Below are 21,878 nucleotides of genomic sequence, written 5' to 3'. Positions count from 1 at the left end.
GTCAAACGCCATGATTTTTACATTTTTTAAAACATTTGTGAATGAAAGCAAAAAATGTCGGAAATAGCATCAAATTTTAGAATACGTTTATATTTGTTCGATTTGGTCACCTTTGGCACGAATTATGGCCTTCAAACAGCCATGAATCCGTCACACGCTGCCTGAATGTTGCTCTGCGGTATTTTGACCCATTCCCGCCGAAGCACTTGCTTGAGGTGATCGACATTTTGGTATTTTTTAGTGCCAACCTTGCTTTCCAAAATACTCCAGACACAATAGTCCAACGGATTGGTATCCGAAGACTTTGATGCCATTGTGCGCTGGAAATGAAGCGAGGGACCTCAATTTGTAACCATTCTTGGGTGGCGCGTGCTGAGAATGTCCAAGGTCTGCGGCCAAATTGTTTGCGTGACCAAGGCTTTAATACACCCTCCCGAATATTTTCGCGATAATATTTGGCATTTATTCTGATGCCACGGTCGGTACAAGCGGAGAGCGAGCGACCATCGGCTGTTATGGCGGCTTACACCATCACCATGTCCGACGCTTGAGTTCTGGTGGCCAACCGAATTTGCACATTTTAAACTGACTTTTTTGACAAGTAAACACGATCATTTTGTTTGTTTACAAACAGATGAACAACGAATGTTTTCTCATCGGAGAAAACCAAATTCGACAGTTCACCACTTTCATCCAAGCAAAGCAACTCTTTAACTCTTTTGACTCTATTTTCTTTCCGGTGCGCTGTAAGTTCTTGCATTTTTTGGCATTTCAATGGCTTTACCCGGAGCTCATTTTTCAATATTTGCCGAATGGAGTATTGCGATATGTACAGCTCACGAGCCATTTTTCGGCCACTGCGACGAGGGTTTCGATTAATTCGCTTCTTTACTTTTCGAACCATTTCTGCTGATGTTGCTGTTTTCTTCCGTCCACTTTCTTGACGTCGGGCTACGCTACCAGTATGACGGTAACGAGCGATGGTACGAGACACAAAGGATTTATTCAAATTTAAATGCTGGAGTGCTCTAACGATAGCCACTTGTGGTTTTCTAGCCAAATATAAAGAAATCACACTATCACGCTTGAATTCCATCACGAAGAACTTTTTTTCTGGAAAATTCTCGCAAAAATGCCAAATGCGCTGCTGCCGAGCGAGTGGCTTAGAAATGACAGCAGTATGAAGTTGATTACAGTTTTTTCATCTCACCCTGTATACGATATTGTGGACCTAAATAGATCTCTTCCAGGGGTAAAGTAATCATAAAGAACTATTTGTGTTAAAGTTCGGGTTATTCTATTGAAAATTCTGAAATCACCAAAATACCGAGTGAGAGGGTTCCGTTGTATGGTTACTATGTGATATCGTGGAACAATGTAACCCTTCTTCGAACTTGACCTGCCTGCAGACAAAATTTTAACTTTTCGTTGGAGGTCACCCTTTAAAAAGGTATGATACCAAATATGGTAAATATCGTTGAAATTCAATGAATGAATACAGTTATAAGTCTGTCTTTCAGTATTATGGAGTTTAAAGGCGAGACATATACCTTGTCATTTGTTATGAGGTTTGCTGTTAATTAAAGCTTCTTCTTTTTATGACTAAAGTGACGTAGTTGTTTTATGCTGCTAAAAAATATATGCACTGAAATTACTATTTTGAAACGGAAAACCCAAACTTACAGTTCCCGCACACAATAATGGAGTGAATACCCGAACACTTACCTCATCATAAAACTCCATTAAATTCTGTTCATCTTCCAGTGAGAATTTCGGCAACATTACACGAACCAATGTCATGCTAAACTGTGTCTTACTAATATAATCCACCATATCTATATTCTCCAATAGATTATCTTTCAATTCTTCCAGACCGTTTTCTTCTTGCGGCAAAATCACCAGCAGTTTTATTTCATTCAAATGCAATGGTAATTCCAAAACACTGGCATTTAACTCCGACAGAAAAGCATAACGAAAGACGTCGTCTTTACGTAGATTATCCACCAAATATGTGCGATCGCCGGAATCCAATTGATGGAAGGGCCTCTTGCTCGTATCACGTGTTTGAAAATTGAACGTCCAACGTGCTTTCATGGTAATATTTTGTTCGACATAGGTTTCATTTTTAAACTCATGTTTGAGAATGGCTTTCGGCAGATGGGGGTCATCATAGCTGTCGGTTTGGGGGCGAAACCCGTAAATCGATGTGGATTCAAATAGGTCTTTGTATAGCTCGAAGGCGGCAAAGGGAGCTATGGCGAAATTTTCCTCTTCATTGCTGGAATTTAGGGTGTGTTGTATATATTCAAGTGTGAATTCTTTGGATGATATACTGTAGACTTGAGCCGCAATGCTTAGAAGGAAGGCAGCTGAAAATGAAAATGTTTTATTATTATTGCATTTCAATCATGTTATTGTTATTACCTCATTTCGTACTTACCTAATAAGCATATTTTCATTTTTTATTATTTGTGTCTTGTTTTTTTTTTTTTTCTTCCAATAACAAATTGGCACACTCTTACTATCTGTTTGCTTGCTATGTCTGTCCCGCTAGGGTGTCTCTCGATTAATAAACGATTTGTGTTTGTTTCACACTTTTTCTGTGGCGCTTGTTCGAATTCCGGCTTATCAGTTCTACAACGAAACGAACAGATTTTGAACTTGACACGTTGTTTGACTTTATTTTGGTTTTTTGTTTTTTTACAGCCTCTTTTTTTCTTTTTCTTCTGATCGAAAATGTAAAGACAGACAGTGTCATTATCCCATTGATATTGATTGCGTCTAGAAACGTACCCATAAACATATGATTTTATTAGGTCGTACAGTATTGGGGTTTCCGCAGACTCTGATTACACTGGGCAACAAAATTAAAATAATTGCAGAAATAATGCAGTAAATTAGGAAAGTAGAGCAAACCAGTAAAAAGCAGCTAAATTCGGCCGGGCCTAACTTTTATATCTTCCAATATTTTAAAGAAACTTGAACAATTTCTAAAAATTCCGTCGAAAAATACCGCTTAAAGGAAACATGTTATAAGGTGGCTATACGAAGACAAGGTCCACCATATACATTTTTTTATCATAGCTGTAGAACCCATTATTAACTTTAAATACGAAATTCCCGTAAAAAATTCTCTTATATCATCAAAATACCACATAAAGGCTGGTGCCGTTATTTGTGGGCTATTAAACACGTGGGCCTACATAGACAAATTTCCATCTGGGATTGCAGTAACCATTACGAGCTTCAACTACGAAATTTGAAACAATTCCGGTGAATAATGTTCTTTAAATCATCAAAATATCGAATATCGGGAGGTATCATTATATGGGGGGCTATACAAAGACGTGGACCTGAATTCGCAATTTTATATTGTAGTACCCATTACGAACTCTAAATACGAAATTTGAAACCATTCCAGACAAAAATGTCACTAAAATCATAAAAATAGCAAATATGGGGGGGGGGGTGTAACTATATCGTATTTTAATGCTGTAATGCTGGGTACTTCAACTTTTATGGGTACGTAATGGGTACTTCAACTATTTAAAATTGCATACGTAGGTCCACATCTTCCTTTAGCCCACATATTACGGCATTGTTTCAAAGACAGAAAGACGGACATCACTAAATCGACTTAGAATTTTACGCTGATCAAGAATATATATACTTTCTTGGGTTTGACATGAGTATTTCGAGGAGTTACAAACGGAATGACAAAGTTAATATACCCTGCATAGTATGGTGGAGGATATAAAAAAGAATCTATTAAAAATTCTGTGAAAATCTTATAAATGAATAATATAAATATATACCGTTATTTTAGGGTCTATATGAAGTCGTGGAACCGCTTAGGCAATTTTCTGTCAAACCATTAAGAACTTCATATAGGAAATGTGAAACATATCCGGTCAATAATGTCGCCGAAATAATAAATATACAGAATATAGGGAGGTACCGTTATATGGGGGCTATAGGATGACTTCGACTTGCATATGCAATTTTCTGTCGTAGAGTGCTCTACCTATTTGGAACTTCAAATACGAAATTTGAAACAATTCTGGTAAATGGGGAGGTACCGTCATATGGGGACTATACGAAGACGTAAACCTGCACAGACATTTTTCTATCATAGGCTATAGAGTCCATTACAAGCTTCAAATACCAAATTCTAAACAATTCCGGTGTATAAAGTCGCTAAAATACCGAATATATGGAGGTACCGTTATATGGGGGCTATACGAAGACGGGGACCTGCACAGATAATCTCCTGTCGTAGGCTGTAGTATCCATTTTGAACTTCAAATACCAAATTTGAAACAATTCCGATGAATAATTTCGCTAAAATCATCAAAATACCGAATATCGGGAGGTACCGTTATATGGAGGCCATACCAACACGTGGACCTATATACCCCATTTTCAACACCAAAAGTCCTGCAGACGAAACAAACATTTGAGTAAAATTTTATCAACCTACATGGGTCAAATCCCAGAAGATGACCTGAGAGACATTCTTTGAGATTAATGAACAACTCTACTATAGTGGACGCAGCCATACTATGATGGGGGTATAAAAATATATAATATAAGCTTAAACGTAAATGTCCATGCTGATGGCTTTAAAAAGGTGGTCGATTGGTTCATCTGGCAAACCTTTTAATGTACAAAACAAATCACCTTCTTGATTGCGAATTCGATTCAATTATTTGGTCTACATCAATGAGTAATGGCAAACATGTACCGAAATGGGAGGGTCTTCGTGCTAACCAAAAAACAAGAAACTCATCATCATAATCTTCATTATCATTAACGTAATCACCCTGGCACTTCCGACAATTGATTTTTCTGTGGCATTTTTTTGTGGCTGCCCTCTACATCTTAATATCCCTGCCAGACAGGGAGGGGGGAGGTGAGAAAAAAAGATTTATCTGGATTGCCTTTTGAACTTTTTTCTGGCAGCTCATTATATATGAACTGGTGTTAACTAGAAATTCGTCCAACGCTTAATGCTGTCTTCCTCCACATCTCAGCTTTTTGCCCTCTCTTCCTTTTTTTTTTTTTTTTTTTTTTTGGTTAAATGTCAGGTTTCCCAATAGGAAGTGAATTCTTTGGCTGTGGCTTCTTCAACGAGTTTTACGTCTTCGTCGTATTCTCTCTCCTTTCCCAACAAATAAAAAGGAAGTGCCTCATTAAGTGTTCCTTAATGATGTCTCCTTGCTGGATGATGTGCATTGCTGCTGCTGTATAAACGAGAATTGTAAGCTTTTAGTTTTGTTCCGCTTCATGTTTCAGAATTGTGTCTTTAGGTTTTTATTTTCATTTTTTCGCCATTCAGAAGGAAATTCGTAGCTTGGCCAACAAGACATGCAATTTAGAGAATCAAAGCAGAATTCGTCCTTTTTTATTCCTTGCTTTTCTTCATTACAGTCAACAACCATTCGACCAAGTTTCAATGGAAGAAAGCAAAAGGTGTGCACCAGAAAATGCCACTTGAATTGGTAAAAAGCTTCCATCCATTCCACATATGTACATGTGATTGCGTTCTACGTATAATGTTTACTCATACGCTTAAACGTCGTACTTTGGTGAGTACCAAGACACTCAGAGCTGGGGCAAGGGTGGGATGTGCGTCTGTATACAAAGTAATACGTGTTGGTTATACCAAATTAAGGTAAATTGTTATTTAAGGATAACTGGGTGAACACAGGACAGGTGTATGAGGTGTTCCATGTGGTAATTGGATTAGAAATCAAGGCTACGGAGTTTCCATAGCCAAAACGATTATTTTCGCGATCTATGAAAAGAAAAACCCATGTTGATTTTTATTGGCTTCCTGTGGGTCTTTTATTCTGAGGGAGGAAGGAAGGACATTATATGAAAACCAGTAAGGAAAGCTCAAAAGTCGGGCGGGGCCGACTATATGATACCCTACACCACTATACATATTTAGTAGAGCTCTCGTAAAAAGGTTTATACAGGGCATTTCAGAGCTCTATGAGATATTTGGTACAAAATCAAAATCTATCTAATTCTATAGCTATCTCTGAACCGGGTTTCTCCAAATTTTACGTATTAGCTTCTAGACTGAATTCGGTCTTATGTACGAAAATTCAGGTGATTTGGGCTGATATTGACCATTTAGTGCACATTTAACCCGAAATCGGATGAAGATATATATGGGAGCTATATCCAAATCTGAACCGATTTCGATAAAATTTAAAACAGCTGTTCCTGTGCTCCATCTAATACCTGGTACCAAATATCACGGTTGTGGAGTGAATATTACGAATGTAAGGGACTAAAACACTAAATCGGATGAAACATATATATGGTTGCTATATCTATATCTGAACCGATTTTCACTAAATTTGACATACTTGCTTCTAGGCTGAATTTGGTCCGATGTACTAAAATTCAGTCCATTTGGACTTATATCGGCCATTTGATACACAATTAACCCGAAATCGGATGAAGATATATATGGGAGCTATATCCAAATCTGAACCGATTTCGATAAAATTTAAAACAGCTATTTCTGTGCTCCATCTAATACCTGGTACCAAATATCACGGTTGTGGAGTGAATATTACGAATGTATGGGACTAAAACACTAAATCGGATGAAACATATATATGGTTGCTATATCTATATCTGAACCGATTTTCACTAAATTTGACATACTTGCTTCTAGGCTGAATTTGGTCCGATGTACTAAAATTCAGTCCATTTGGACTTATATCGGCCATTTGATGCACAATTAACCCGAAATCGGTTGAAGATATATATGGGAGCTATATCCAAATCTGAACCGATTTCGATAAAATTACAAACAGCTAATTCTGGGCTGTATCTTATATCTGGTACCAAATATCATTCTTGTGCAGCGCATATTACGAATGTGAGAGGCTTAAACACCAAATCGGATAAAACATATATATGGGAGCTATAGCTGTTTCTGAACCGATTTTCTCCAAATTTGTTGTATTTGCTTTAAGGCTAATCTCGGTCACATGTGCCAAAATTCGGGCGATTTGGGCTGATATTGGCCATTTGGTGGTCAATTAACCCGAAATCGGATGAAGATATATATGGGAGCTATATCCAAATCTGAACCGATTTCGATAAAATTTAAAACAGCTATTTCTGTGCTCCATCTAATACCTGGTACCAAATATCACGGTTGTGGAGTGCATAGTAGGAATGTTAGGGACTTAAAGATCAAATCGGATGAAAGATATATATGTGAGCTATAGCTATATCTGAACCGATTTTCTCCAAATTTAATATACTTGCTTCTAGGCCGAACTCGGTTGGGTTTGCCAAAATTCAGGTAATTTGGACTGATAGTGGACATTAGGTGCTCATTTAACCCGAAATCGGATGAAGATATATATGGTAGCTATATCTAAATTTGATCCGATTCTCACCAATTTCAATAGGGTTCGTCCTTGGGCCAAAAAAAATGTTGTTTGGAAAATTTCATCCCAATCGGATAATAAATGCGACCTGCATTTTGTTTACAAGAATACATGGACAGACGGACAGACGGACGGACATGCATAAATCGACTCAGAAAGTGATTCTATGAAGGTTCTCAAAAGTAACTATGGGTCTATCTCGTTTCCTTCTCCATGTTACAAACAAATGCACAAAGACATAATACCCTTACCACTATGTGGTGTAGGGTATAACTAGACCTCCTGCATGTCTTGTACAGAAAGAAGCCCTCGTGAAATTATTCCACGAAAAAGCCTCCTGTGGGTCTTTTATGGATAGAAGACACCCTCTGTAGAAAGAAGGTACCTATTCGTATCCTCTTAATAGAAATTCTCCTGTAGGTATTCAGTGAATGGAAGAGTTTCTATGTTTAGCAAATCTTTTTCCATGGAATGGAGAAATTTGCAAAACATAGAAAACCCCTACTGGACATCCAACATACTACAGAGGGTATGTATAATTTGATATAGACAAATTGACCATTTGTCTCTTTGGATGAAATCCGTTTCATGACATTTGGAGTCAATCTAATCATGTACTTTCCATCTGTGTGACTGATCTACACGGAAACTTTCGAATGTATTATTCAATTTTATCAAAACAAGGTACTTAATAATAAATTTCCCAAGCATAAACCAAGCTCAGATATGGACAATATCGTGTACCTTATCCTTTTAAAATTTTGTCTAAGAAAAATTGAAATCTTATATTAAGCGGAAGGAGTACACTTTAAAATTGAAACTTGGTATGTCATAATATTTAAAGAAGATATAGGTTAGGAGCGAAAACAGATTATATGACACACTTCTTTTTTATATCACTCGCAAATCCAAATATGGGATAATAAAAGTAATCTAATTTGATAGCTCTAAAACAAAGGGTGAACAATTTTAAAAAATCATAACTTTCTAAATTAGAATTTCTCTTCAAAATTCGGCCACTGCAATATTTATGCTAACATAAGACCTAGTGTATGTAGGACCAATTTTAATGTATGTAGAAAGTCTTGCATGTACGACCCATTTTTATGTATATAAGCATAAAAACGGTACACATATCATAATCGTGAAATGTTGAGAGTATATACAGGGTGAGAAGAAAAAACTGCAACCAACTTCAGACTGCTGTCATTTCTAAGCCACTCGTCCGACAGCTGTTAAAATTATTCCAGTGACAGCTCATTATATTGCGGCTATCGTTAGAGCGCTCCAGCATTTAAATGTGAATAAATCTTTTGTGTCCCGTACCACCGTAGCACGACGTCAAGGAAGTGGGTGGAAGACAACAGCAACACCAGCAGAAATGGTTCGAAAAGTAAAGAAGCGACTGATTGAAAGCCGCGTCGCAGTGGCAGAAAAATGGCTTGTGAGCTGAACATATCGCAATATTCCATTCGGCAAATATTGAAAAATGAGTTAGGGGTAAAGCCATTGTATTCCAAAAAGTGTAAGAACATACAACGCAACAAAATGAAAATAGACTCAAAAGAGTTTCTTCGCTTGGTCGAAAGTGGTGAGGAAACATTCGTTGTCCAGCAGATTGCAAACAAACATAATGATCGTGTTTGCTTGCGAAAGAGGTCAGCTGAAAATGTGCACCTTCGGTTGGCCACCAGAACTCAAGCGCAGGCCATGGTGATGGTGTGGGCCGCCAAAGCAGCCGATGGTCGCTCTCCGGTCGTATGAATCGACCGTGGCATCAGAATAAATGCCGAATATTATCGTAAAAATATTCTGGAGGGTGTATTAAAGCCCTGACATTCAAACAGAACTCAGCACCATCGCACTCAGCACGCGCCAACCAAGAATGGTCACAAAATGAGGTTCCTCGCTTTATTTCCAGCGCACAATGGCCACCAAAATTTCCGGATACCAATCCGTTGTACTATTGTATCAGAAGTATTTTGGAAAGCAAGGTTTGCACTAAAAAATACCAAAGTGTCGATCACCTCAAGCAAGCGCTTGCCTGGAATGAGCCAAAATATGTGACATTGGCCGTTTGAAGGTCACATTTCATGCCTAACAGCTTTTCGAACAGCTTTTCAAATCCTAATATTTACATCAGTTCTAGGTCAGTTGTGAAAATGGACAATATAGGTCTACTCCATGAAGTACCTCCCCCACGAAGGGTCAACATTTTGAATAATTGTAATTCTTATAAAGTGTGATATAAGAGTTCGATTATCTTCAAATTACATATATCTCAATATTTTTATTAGCTCAAGGCCTGGTGTGAAGATGATATATGTATGTCGGTACACTCCTTCTGGTACCTCCCCCACAAATAATCAAAAATTTGAACAAACAAAACGCTCAAAGAAAGCGCAATAAGTATCCATCTTTCTTCAAATTTCACACATCAAACATTTTTGCTAACACAAAATCTGTTGTAAAGATGCTATAAATCTGCGAACCCCTTCTGGTACACAACCCATGTTCGATTTTCTTGTAATTTCAAACATATCAATTTTTATACCCCACACCACAAGGCGGTCAGGGTATTATGTCTTTGTGCATTTATTTGTAACAGGCAGAAGGAAACGAGATAGACCCATAGTTCCTTTTAATGATCTGCATAGAATCACATTCTGAGTCGATTTATGCATGTCCGTCCGTCCGTCTGTCCATGTATTTTTGTAAACAAAGTACAGGTCGCATTTATTGCCCGATCCAGATTTTGCACAGATCATTTGTTTGGCCCAAGGACGAACCCTATTGATATTGGAGATAATCAGTCAAAATTTAGATATAGCTCCCATATATATCTTCGTCCGATTTGCCTTTTATTGTGCACCAAACGTGTAATATCAGCCCGAATTGTATGGAATTTTGCATATGCACCCAAATTAGGCCTGAAAATATGTGTGCCAAATTTGATCGAAATCGGTTCAGATATAGCTATAGCTCCCATATATATTGTTCATCCGATTTGTTATTTTTGTCCACCGCCGCCGTAATATGAACTCTGCAACAACAATATTTGGGGAAATATATCAAATACAGCTCAAAAATACATTTGCTAAATTTTATCGAGATCGGTTAAGATTTGGATATAGCTTCCATATATAACTTCGTCCGATTTACTTTTTTTTGTGCACCAAACGTCTAATATTTGTCCAAATGGGATGGAATTTGGCACTTTCGACCGAATTGAGTCTAGAAGCTAGTATGTAAAATTTGGTGAAGATCGGTTCAGATATAGTTATAGCTTCCATATATATTATTCATCCGATTTGTTGTATTTGTTACCCACAGCCGTAATATGCACTCCGTAACAACGATATTCAGGGAAATATATCAAACACAGCTCAGAAATATCTTTGCCAAATTTTATCGAGATCGGTTCAGATTTGGATAAAGCTCCCATATATATCTTTGTCCGATTTCAAATTAATTGTGCACCAAATGGGCAATACAAGTCCGAATTTAAAACATACAAATGCTTCGGCATATTTAGTTCTTTGAACTTTAAATTATAATTATAATCATAGAATGTATGATTGAATTCTCCCATAAAAACTTTTAATTGTTATGTGGAGCTCTACTTAATTAGCAAAATGGTGTAGGGCCCCGCCCGACTTTAAGACTTTCTTTACTGGTTATATTGTATGTCTTTGACCATAGTAAATGCTCCCATTACCAAAGATTAAGTTTCAAAATTGAAGCTTATCATCATTGGGGGTCCAGATACAATCGACGTTCCGTTCGAATGCAATTAGTAGCATGATTGCAAACATCGAAAGACTTCTGTAGATAAAAGATCCTTTTTGGGGTTCCAAAGATAGAAAATTTCGTTAAAGTCTTCTGAAAATGGTAGGGATGCTATAGAGAGAAGGTCCCCTATATATCTCTTGTGGAAATAAATTTCCAATAAATATAAGTCTTACATCATGTCTTTTTTAAACATCCGACTCATTTATATTAACTATCTCATATGTATTTATATAATTTGTCCTTTTGGCGATAACGATGTCGCACAAAAAAAAACTCCAACCGGTGAGCTCATCCATAAATAAGTACGTATTTTGAAAGCCATGCTCCTGCTGCATAGAATTCTTCGCCAGCAATTCCAAGAAGTTTATCATACTTAAGGTGTTCTTCTTCCTCTTGACTGAATGTGGTTCAAATTCCTGTAATTTGGTAGTCGTTTCCTTTGTTCAATTGAACATGTCGGCCTGTGTGTGTGTGTGCTTGTCTCTATGTATGTAAGAGAGACTTCTTTTGGACATCGAAGACAAGTACGGCAACTTTGATGACATATAACGACGCTTTCATTTGTGTGCAGCAAGAAATTCAATGGAAAAATTATCAGCAACGTCTCCCCCGCTGTCATTTTGGCAATTGTGCTACAAATGAGTATGAATACAATTGCAGAACAACTATCTCAACTTATACGAATTTCCGTTTCCGTTTTAATCGGTTTTCTGTGGTAAATCGTGTCGATTGTCATGATCTCTAATTGCAATCTAAATGTGGGGTTTTATTAATTATTTAGGATTAAAGGTTTGAATGGATTTTGGTAAATGGTCTACAAAAAGAAATTGAGGCGATGAATACGAAATGAGAGCAATGTAATTGATATTTTATTTTGAATTAGTTTTTCATACAAACGACCGTAGTCCACGAAACTAGATAAGAAAATAATTTGTTCGATCGAACTAGATTGGCACAATTCTAGTGAGAAGCCCAATAGATATATAGGGAAGCTGTGAATTAAATAAACAATCGCGGACCTTGTGGAAGAGTGTCTCAGACTGACTACCCGAGTGCCAATGATCCATAGAGTGGCCAGGTCCAGGTCTGTGCTGGTCCCACATAAAGAGGACCCCCTTATGCTGGGGTCTTACCCGACCTCATGCCCTTGAGAATTTCAGGTTTGCAGTTAGGCTACCGACTGTGTTCTAACGGAGCTTTCTGATACCTCAAAGAATATCAGGTTTAGTTAAAATATCCCCTAAAAGGTCGATGACTGTTCAACTAAGAAGTTAGCTTCGAAGGAGACAGAACCTAAGCAGGATCCCCACTTATAGAGCAGCAGTGAAACCTGTCGATTCCACTAAAAAACGATGACTGTGGGAAGCTTCTAATCATCTGAAAAGTTGGCTTAGAAGGAGAGGCATTTAAGCAATCTACTAAGAAGGATGCAATGACTTTAGAACCCTAAAGATTTCCCAGAGACTACGATGAAGTCTTCCGAACCGCAGATATTGAATAAGACTCCGGGAGAAGACCAAATCGAAGTCTGTTTTTATAACCCTCCAAACCGGCTCTGCCGAGCTCAGCAGTGCCTTTGCCATCTTCAACTACTGCAACGCTGTTTAAGGTAAAGAAAGAGAAGGGCAGGGCAAAGTTGGCCAAGAAGATAGCCAGGACGAGCGCGTGGAAAAACCCAACATTTGTCGTCAAAAGGAGAGCAACCCCAATGGAAACAAAATCCTCTCTTAGCAAGTGGCGGTAAAGAGGATGGAGTTTACTGAGGTGCAGCAATCCAAGGCAAAGAAAAAGTGTAAAGGGGCAGGCGATAAAACCGTCCATGGTGTATGCTCCGGTTGTGCCGAAAAACCAGTACCGCTTCGAGGAAACCTTGCGAACCAAAGCCGAAATGGAATTGTCCAGCTTCTTACCGAAGGAGCTGAAACTTGCGGTCATTTATCAGGCTGAATCCAATGTGTTGATCAGCAAAGATCATTTGCTGTTGATCGACAGAAAGATCCAGTACATCTACCTTTCCGATAAGGTCGGCGAGTCTACGAAGAAATCCTACGAACCACATACTCTGAAAAAAAAATTAAGGAGAAGAAGACGAAACCGAAATCTGCAATAAAACCCTGGAGGGGAAAATCTGCTAAGTATGTAGCCACGATGAGCGGGCAGGAGAACGTATCGTCTCAAAGTCGACTCAATCCTCCTCTCAGCCAGTGACAGTGAAGAGGATGAGGTCAACTGAGGGAACACAACCCAGGGTGAAAAAAATTGAAGCCGCAGGCGGTAAAATCGTTCATCTCGTATACAACGTTTGCACGGAAAAAATCAATACCTCTTCGAGGAAACCTTGCGACCCAAAGCCGAAGTGGGATTGTCAAGATGCTCAACGGATGGTACCGGAGGACCAGAGATGAGCGGTTATTGATTAGGCTGATCCCAACGGGTTCATCGGCCAATGATTCTTGGTTGCTGATCAATGGGAAGATCCGGTACATTTAGCTTTCTGATGAGCTCTGGGGAAGCAACATGCGGCTTTGTCGTGTTATGATCTACCGGGGGCCAAGGTCCCTACCTGCGACCATAAAAAAATCTCTTGATTTCCTTATGGCTGCAATTAAAGGTCTTAAATCTCTTTTTGGGGGACAGTAAGGCTGCCGCTGTATCTGTTACGAGTTAGCTTTTGATGGATTCCACCTCCTGTAATGGAGTTGATGAGCGGGCAGTTGTCCACAGCGCTAGAAGCTGATGCGTTTTGAATTCATTTTCTAAGGACAACGGGATTGTTTTAAAGGTGGCTACTGATAAGACCGAATAGGACTTAAAAAAAAATTCGAGAAAGACTGTTGAGAATTGGATAGCGAAGGATACACTCTCGTTTCCCGCAAAAGCAAACAGTAGGTGGTAAGGAGCCTAGTCTGAGCTTATAAACGAAAGCCATGGCTCGTGAGCTGAACATATCGCAATATTCCATTCGGCAAATATTGAAAAATGAGCTCAGGGTAAAGTCATTGAAATTCCAAAAAGTGCAAGAACTTACACCGCAACAGAAAGAAAATAGACTCAAAAGAGCTAAAGAGTTGCTTCGCTGGCCGAAATTGGTGAACTGCCGGATTTGGTTTTCTCCAATTGGTTTTCTCGTTGTCCAGCAGTTTGTAAACAAACAAAATCATCGTGTTTACTTGCCAAAGAGGTCAGCTGAAAATGTGCACCTTCGGATAGCCACCAGAACTCAAGCGCCGGCCATGGTGATGGTGCGGGCAGCCATAACAGCCGAGAGTAGCTATCCGCTCGTATTAATCGACCGCGGCATCAGAATAAATGCCGAATATTATCGCGAAAATATTCTGGAGGGTATATTAAGGCCTTGGACAAGCAAACATTTTGGTTGCAGACCTTGGAAATTCCAACAGGACTCAGCACCAACGCACCCAGCACGCGCCCTCGCTTCATTTCCAGGCCATCAAAATCTCCGGATACCAATCCGTTGGACTATTGTGTCTGGAGCATTTTGGAAAGCAAGGTTTGCACTAAAAAATACCAAAGTGTCGATCACCTCAAGCAAGCGCTTCGCCAAGAATGGTCCAAAATACCGCAGAACAACATTCGAGCAGCGTGTGACGGTTTCATTGGCCGTTTGAAGGCTATAATTCGAGCCAAATTTGAACAAATCTAAACTAATTTTAAAATTTGATGGTATTTGCGACATTTTTTGCTTTCATTCAATAAAATTAAAAAAAGTCTAAAAATTATGGCGTTTGACTTTGTTGCAATTTTATTATCTCACCCTGTATCAGCTATTATGTCAACCGCTCATTGAAGAAAATGGCAGAACATGGCACTTGGAAACCGGTTACAAGGTATCCATGCCCGGCAATTTCAAGGCACCTGTAAACCAAAAAAGGCATCTATGGCCATCTGGCCAGCAAACTTAAAAAGGAGAACCTACACTATCAATTAGTTGACCTGATCTAAGAATCGCGGTGGATCGCAATGCAGTATCAGATATCTGACACTAAGATGGAATAACAGTTATCCCGACTACTATAGACTATGCGAGGACGAAGAAGGGTTAAAGACGATTGAACATCTTTCCCATGCTATGAAGCAGGAAATGTAGACTATTCGGTGGGTGGGTAGGTGGGAGAGAAAAAAAATCTAAAGTTATTTTCAGAAGTAGACCCATCATTATCTATGGGTTTGCTGATAGCATATCGTGGCTTGGCAAACCTTCATATTACTAAATCTTTTCTATCGCTTCTTTCATTCCCTCTCAATTTTGACGTGTTTATTCAAACGGTTATACAGGTCACTGCAGGAGACTCAATAGAGTAGACCATTTCAGATAGAACACCAGAAATATTGTCAAAAAATCTCGTATTTTCTTAACCCTTACCCCAGAAGTGGCACTTACGCATTCATTTCTAATCGATCGTTTTATAAAAAAATTACCTTTTACTACCATCGAAATCGTCTCTCCTCCTCTTCTTTTCTACTTCCCCCAACAATGTGTGAAAATGTCTCCAAATTTTCTGTCAAACATTTTCTATTATCTATTCGCAACAAAGAAGACAGCCCAAAGCCATTATAATATGGTTAACGTAATTTTATTTCAACTTATTTACTACTGGCCAGGGGCAGAGGGCTACCCACCATCGTTGCAAAAATGATGTGTCTATTTTGTTCATAAAAATATTCGTGATAAAATTAACATTACAATAATAGTTACGTGATTATAAAGTTATGGCAAACAGAGTTCGGCCGAGCCCCGCATTCCCAATGGCCAACCAGAAAGGAAAGCTCAAAAGTCGGGCGGGGCCGACTATATGATACCCTACACCACTATGCATATTTAGTAGAGCTCTCGTAAAAAGGTTTATACAGGGCATTTCAGAGCTCTATGAGATATTTGGTACAAAATCAAAATCTATCTAATTCTATCGTGCATTTTACGAACTATAGCTATATCTGAACCGATTTTCACCAAGTTTGATGTATTTGATTCTAGGCTGGATTCGGTCAGATTTGCCAAAATTCATGCCATTTGGGCTGATATTGGCCATTTGATGCACAATTAACACGAAATCGGATGAAGATATATATGGGAGGCATATCCAAATCGGAACAGATTTTAATAAAATTAAAATCAACTATTTTTGGGCTTTATCTGATAACTAGTACCAAATATCATTTCTGTGGAGTGCATATTACGAATGTGAGGGATTTAAAGACGAAATCGGATGAAACATATATATGGGAGCTATAGCTATATCTGAACCGATTTTTACTAAAATTGGTGTACTTGCTTCTAAGCTGGTTTCGGTCGGATTTGCCAAAATTGATGCTATTACGGCCATTTGGTGGTCAATAACCCGAAATCGAATGAAGATATATATGGGAGCTATATCCAAATCTGAACCGATTTCGATAAAATTTAAAATAGCTATTCCTGTGCTCCATCTAATACCTGGTACCAAATATCACGGTTGTGGAGTGAACATTACGAATGTAAGGGACTAAAACACTAAATCGGATGAAACATATATATGGTTGCTATATCTATATCTGAACCGATTTTCACTAAATTTGATATACTTGCTTCTAGGCTGAATTTGGTCCGATGTACTAAAATTCAGTCCATTTGGGCTTATATCGGCCATTTGGAGCACAATTAACCCGAAATCGGATGAAGATATATATGGGAGCTATATCCAAATCTGAACCGATTTTCTCCAAATTTGTTGTAATTACTTTAAGGCTAATCTCGGTCACATGTGCCAAAATTCGGGACATTTGGGCTGATATTGGCCATTTGGTGGTCAATTAACCCGAAATCGGAGGAAGATATATATGGGAGCTATATCCAAATCTGAACCGATTTCGATAAAATTTAAAACAGCTATTTCTGTGCTCCATCTAATACCTGGTACCTGGTTGTGGAGTGCATAGTAGGAATGTGAGGGACTTAAAGATCAAATCGGATGAAAGATATATATGGGAGCTATAGCTACATCTGAACCGATTTTCTCAAAATTTGATATACTTGCTTCTAGGCCGACGTCGGTTGGGTGTGCCAAAATTCAGGTAATTTGGACTGATAGTAGACATTTGGTGCTCATTTAACCCGAAATCGGATGAAGATATATATGGGAGCTATATCTAAATTTAATCCGATTCTCACCAATTTCAATAGGGTTCGTCCTTGGGCCAAAAAAAATGTTGTTTGGAAAATTTCATCTCAGTCGGATAATAAATGCGACCTGCATTTTGTTCACAAGAATACATGGACAGACGGACGGACGGACGGACGGACAGACGGACGGACATGCATAAATCGACTCAGAAAGTGACTCTATGAAGGTTCTCAAAAGTAACTATGGGTCTATCTCGTTTCCTTCTCCATGTTACAAACAAATGCACAAAGACATAATACCCTTACCACTATGTGGTGTAGGGAATAAAAACAGAAATTAGAAAAATTACAACACACACATGGAAACTTTTTGGTTATCCAGCAAAGCAAACAGGCACAAATCCCTGTAAAAATACAACAAAAATGAAATAAAAAACAACAAATATTTTGATTATTTAAAAACAGGATGGAGCAAGGAAGAGTGGGAGCACACACAACGAACAGCAAAATCCTTTAGAATAAGGACCTCATTGTGTGTACGTCATAATGGCAGAATGGTTATTGTGTGGAATATCTAAACAGAAGGACTCCATTGGTGGAATGGCAAAAGGGACTTCTTCTTCATCGTCTGCTCCAAAAAAGGAAGAAATGAAAATGCTTACAGCCAAAGGATGTGTGTGTCCCCTTTTTGGTTCGACTACCAAAAAGGCAATGAGAACAACGTGTGCAACTTTTGCCCTTAGCAAATGTGCCAGAGAGGTGGCGGTGCTGGCGAACATTGTTGGAGAAAATTACAAAGCTTTTTTTTTTGTTTGTAGCCGAAAGTCTAAACAAAAAACCCAAAAACAACGATGAACTTAAAGTTTTTAAATTAAAATTATGAATTGTTCAATTTTGGTCACGTTGAAGGGACGACAATTTGCGTTGAGACAAAAAACAAAGTAAAAAAGAACCAAAACAAAATGCAGCAATTACCGGTTGGAAAGGATGTGGCACAGTGGGTAAACATGGCTAAGGATTGTTTCAGAAATATTGATATTTTATATCGAGCACATTTTCGGGAAGCAAGAAGACCAAAAATATCTCTTTTGTAGAACATACATTTTTAGACGACACATCTATATATATAAGAATGATTGTCTGGATGGCGCCCAAGTAAAACCTTGAAAATTTACATAAGGGCCACTAATGTGAAGAGGTGAGATAAGGCGATTTTTTGTATTTTAAATCTACAAAAGCATAAAATGGTACGCCACTGTTATTCACCGGGCAAAATTTTGCAAGAGGTCATCCGGAGTGCTAATGAGTGTCCGCCGTAGAGAGGTATTTGTCGAAATTTATACTTAGGAGGAAAAATTTAAAACAAAAAATTACTAACGATCGGCAAGGACTTTAAGAGTTTTGGTACACTTTTGGGGTAGAGAATTAAGATTTGGCGGTATTTAAGGAAGTCCGTACTTTAAAAGTACAAAATATACTTAAAAGTAAAATATAATTATTTAGCTATTGGAAAAATCAAGAGATTTTGGAATCACTGAGTGTGAAATGATCCGGAGTTTTGAAAATTTGTACTCAAGGAATACAAAAAAAATTAAACGTCAACTTTGGGAAGGGAGATATGTCATTCCTCTTATAACACCTCAAAATATTCATCGGATTCCAGCTCTAAACATTTATTCAATACCAAATTTATAAACATTTAGTACTTTTCGTATAATTTTAGTACCAATTTGCAAAATTTGCTTCAATTTGGTGGAACATCTCGAGTTTGGTGAAAACTCGTGGATTTTTTGGAAATTATTCAGAGGCAGGTATTTTTACACTGATCCCAGGAATCTAACTTTTTCTTTGGGGACGGAACCGGTACCCAGATTTTTGAGTCGAAAGTCCGGGTTCAAGACAAGGGGCGGGACCCGGATCCAAATACCCGATAAAGACAATATAGTAGGTATGGTTTGAAAATACCTATCCAACAATGGTCACATGATTGGGTTATTTATAAGCGGTTGGGAAGTTATAGTCAAATTATCGATTTTTAGGACCCGAATTTTTTATGAAAACCCCAAAAAGTCGAAAAAGGTGGGCCATTAAAGCTGACACTCTTAACTTTCCAAAATGCTACAATTTGTGCTAATAACCTTTTCGGGTTCCGAGATGTTCTCATCTGGGTATGTTCAAAAGCTACGCGAACTAAAGCTTTTCTATATTTAACAGTTGTTGTAAGTAGCCGGCCTTCAGCCGGGGCTTGATATATTCTCCTCTAGGTATGTCCCTCACCGGCAAACGTTAAACAAAGTTTTCTAAATTTGACACTTGGTCAGGTATTATGTCTTTGTGCATTTGTTTGTAAGAGGCAAAAGGAAACGAGATAGACCCATAGTTCCTTTTGATGATCTGCATAGAATCAAATTCTACGTCGTCCGTCAGTCCATCAGTCCGTTTGTCTGTCTGTCCGTCCGTCTGTCCATGTATTTTTGTAAAGAAAGTACAGATCGCATTTATTGCCCTATCCAGATGAAATTTTGCACAGATCATTTGTTTGGCCCAAGGACGAACTCCTACTGAAGATAAATGGTCAAAATTTTGATATAGCTCCCATATATATCTTCGTCCGATTTGCCTTTTATTGTGCACCAAACGTGTAATATCAGCCCGAATAGTATGGAATTTTGCACATACAACCAAATTAGGCCTGAAAATACGAAAGCCAAATTTGATCGAAATCGGTTCAGATATAGCTATATCTGACATATATATTGTTCATTCGATTTGTTATTTTTGTCCTCCGCAGCCGTAATATGCACTCTGTAACAACAATATTTGGGGAAATATAGCAAATACAGCTCAGAAACACATTAGCTAAATTTTATCGAGATCGGTTCAAATTTGGATATAGCTCCCATATATAACTTCGTCCGATTTACCTTTTATTGTGCACCAAACGTCTAATATTTGTCCAAATGGAATGGAATTTGGCACATTCGACCGAATTTAGTCTAGAAGGTAGTATGCCAAATTTGGTTCATATATAGCTATAGCTCCCATATATATTGTTCATCCGATTTGTTGCATTTGTTACCCGCAGCCGTAATATGCACTTCGTAACAACGATATTCAGGGAAATATATCAAATACAGCTCAGAAATATCTTTACCCAATTTTATCGAGATCGGTTCTGATTTGGATCTAGCTCCCATATATATCTTTATCCGATTTCAAATTAATTGTGCACCAAATGAGCAATACAAGTCCGAATATAAAAGATACAAATGCTTCGGCATATTTAGTTCTTTGAACTTTAAATTATAACTATAATCATGCGTGTATGATTGAATTCTCCCATAAAAACTTTTAATTATTATGTGGAGCTAAATTAGCAAAGTAGTGTAGGGTGCCATAAAGTCGGTCCCGCCCGACTTTAAGACTTTCTTTACTGGTTGTTAGTAGCCAGCCTTCGGGGCTTGAGATTTTTTCTTCTGTGTGTGTCCTACATCGGCTAACGCGAACCAAAGTTTTCTAAGTTTAATTCTTTTGTAATTCCAACGCCGGAAAAAATTAAGAGTTTTTACTAAACTAGAGTTAAGCCTGAATCACATCTATTTCCCTTCAACCAACACCTAATACCAAATTTAGTACTTTTTGTACAATAATAGTACATATTTCCAAACCCACCTCCAAATCTTAAACACATTTATCATCAGCAGTCTAAATATAAAATTTCAGAATTTTATATCTATCCCTTCACCCAAAACCAAATATTGTACCATTCTGTATTTTTTCGTACAATTGTGGTACACATTTCCAAAACCATCTCCACATGTCCAGGCTACAAATGAACAGCAACGTTAGTACCAAATTTCAAGCACTATCTGCTCGCCAAATACCTAGCTGTATCAAAAATAGTACTATTTAGTACTTCTTGAGCACATGTAGTACACATTCCCAAAATCACCTCTTTATCACAAACCACCAACCACCAGCAATCCCAATACAAAATTTTAAAATTTCAGAACGTTAAAAGTACCAAATGATACAAATCATTGTGCCATTTGTTCCGATCAACCGGTAAGAGCCACAGTTCCAAATTTCTGCATTTGAATGGACACAAAAAAATGTACCAAGTGTTCATATTAGCGCATAAGTTTTTGGATATTTTGATCGCTTGTGGGGAAGGGGTGGACCGAAATTGTCTGTCTACGATGTAACAAGTTTGGACCAAATAGGATACCCACTTCAAGAGGATTCGTGTACACCAGCCAGACAATCAGACGGACGGACGGAAACACCTAGATCGACTCTAAATGCCCTGAAACGTGTTCGTCTAAAGAGGCCTAGGTTCTAAAATTCTTGTTTCGATGACTCACGTTTTGCCATATCAAATGATATATACCCTATGTAAAGTCCTCCACTGTGTTCAGTAAATCCTTACAAACAATGTAACATAAGGTATCTAAGGACAGATGTATGGCATTGCGGTGTTTGGTTCTCTTTTCACATACATACATACATAGCATGTATGTACGAACGTATGAATGATGCTGATA

General features: G+C 38.1%; 1 protein-coding gene across 2 annotated transcripts in view; it reads right to left on the bottom strand.

Annotated features, from left to right (window-relative positions):
* The window catches only part of LOC101890030 (ovalbumin), a 44,087-nt gene that overhangs the window by 3,735 nt on the left and 18,474 nt on the right, over positions 1–21,878 (bottom strand). For both annotated transcript variants that reach the window (XM_059127849.1, XM_059127850.1), the window contains 2 exons: positions 2,441–2,634; positions 1,726–2,369 (listed from right to left, as the gene is read on the bottom strand). In XM_059127849.1, coding sequence (XP_058983832.1) covers positions 1,726–2,369; positions 2,441–2,459 — 663 coding nt within the window. In that variant the 5' untranslated portion in view covers positions 2,460–2,634. The remainder of the gene's footprint in view (positions 1–1,725; positions 2,370–2,440; positions 2,635–21,878) is intronic.

The sequence above is a fragment of the Musca domestica genome, unplaced genomic scaffold, assembly GCF_030504385.1.
Source record: "Musca domestica strain aabys unplaced genomic scaffold, Musca_domestica.polishedcontigs.V.1.1 48, whole genome shotgun sequence".
NCBI classification, from domain to species: Eukaryota; Metazoa; Arthropoda; class Insecta; order Diptera; family Muscidae; genus Musca; species Musca domestica.
Note: the sequence above shows the minus strand (reverse complement) of the source record. Positions and strands in the feature narration are given on the sequence as shown.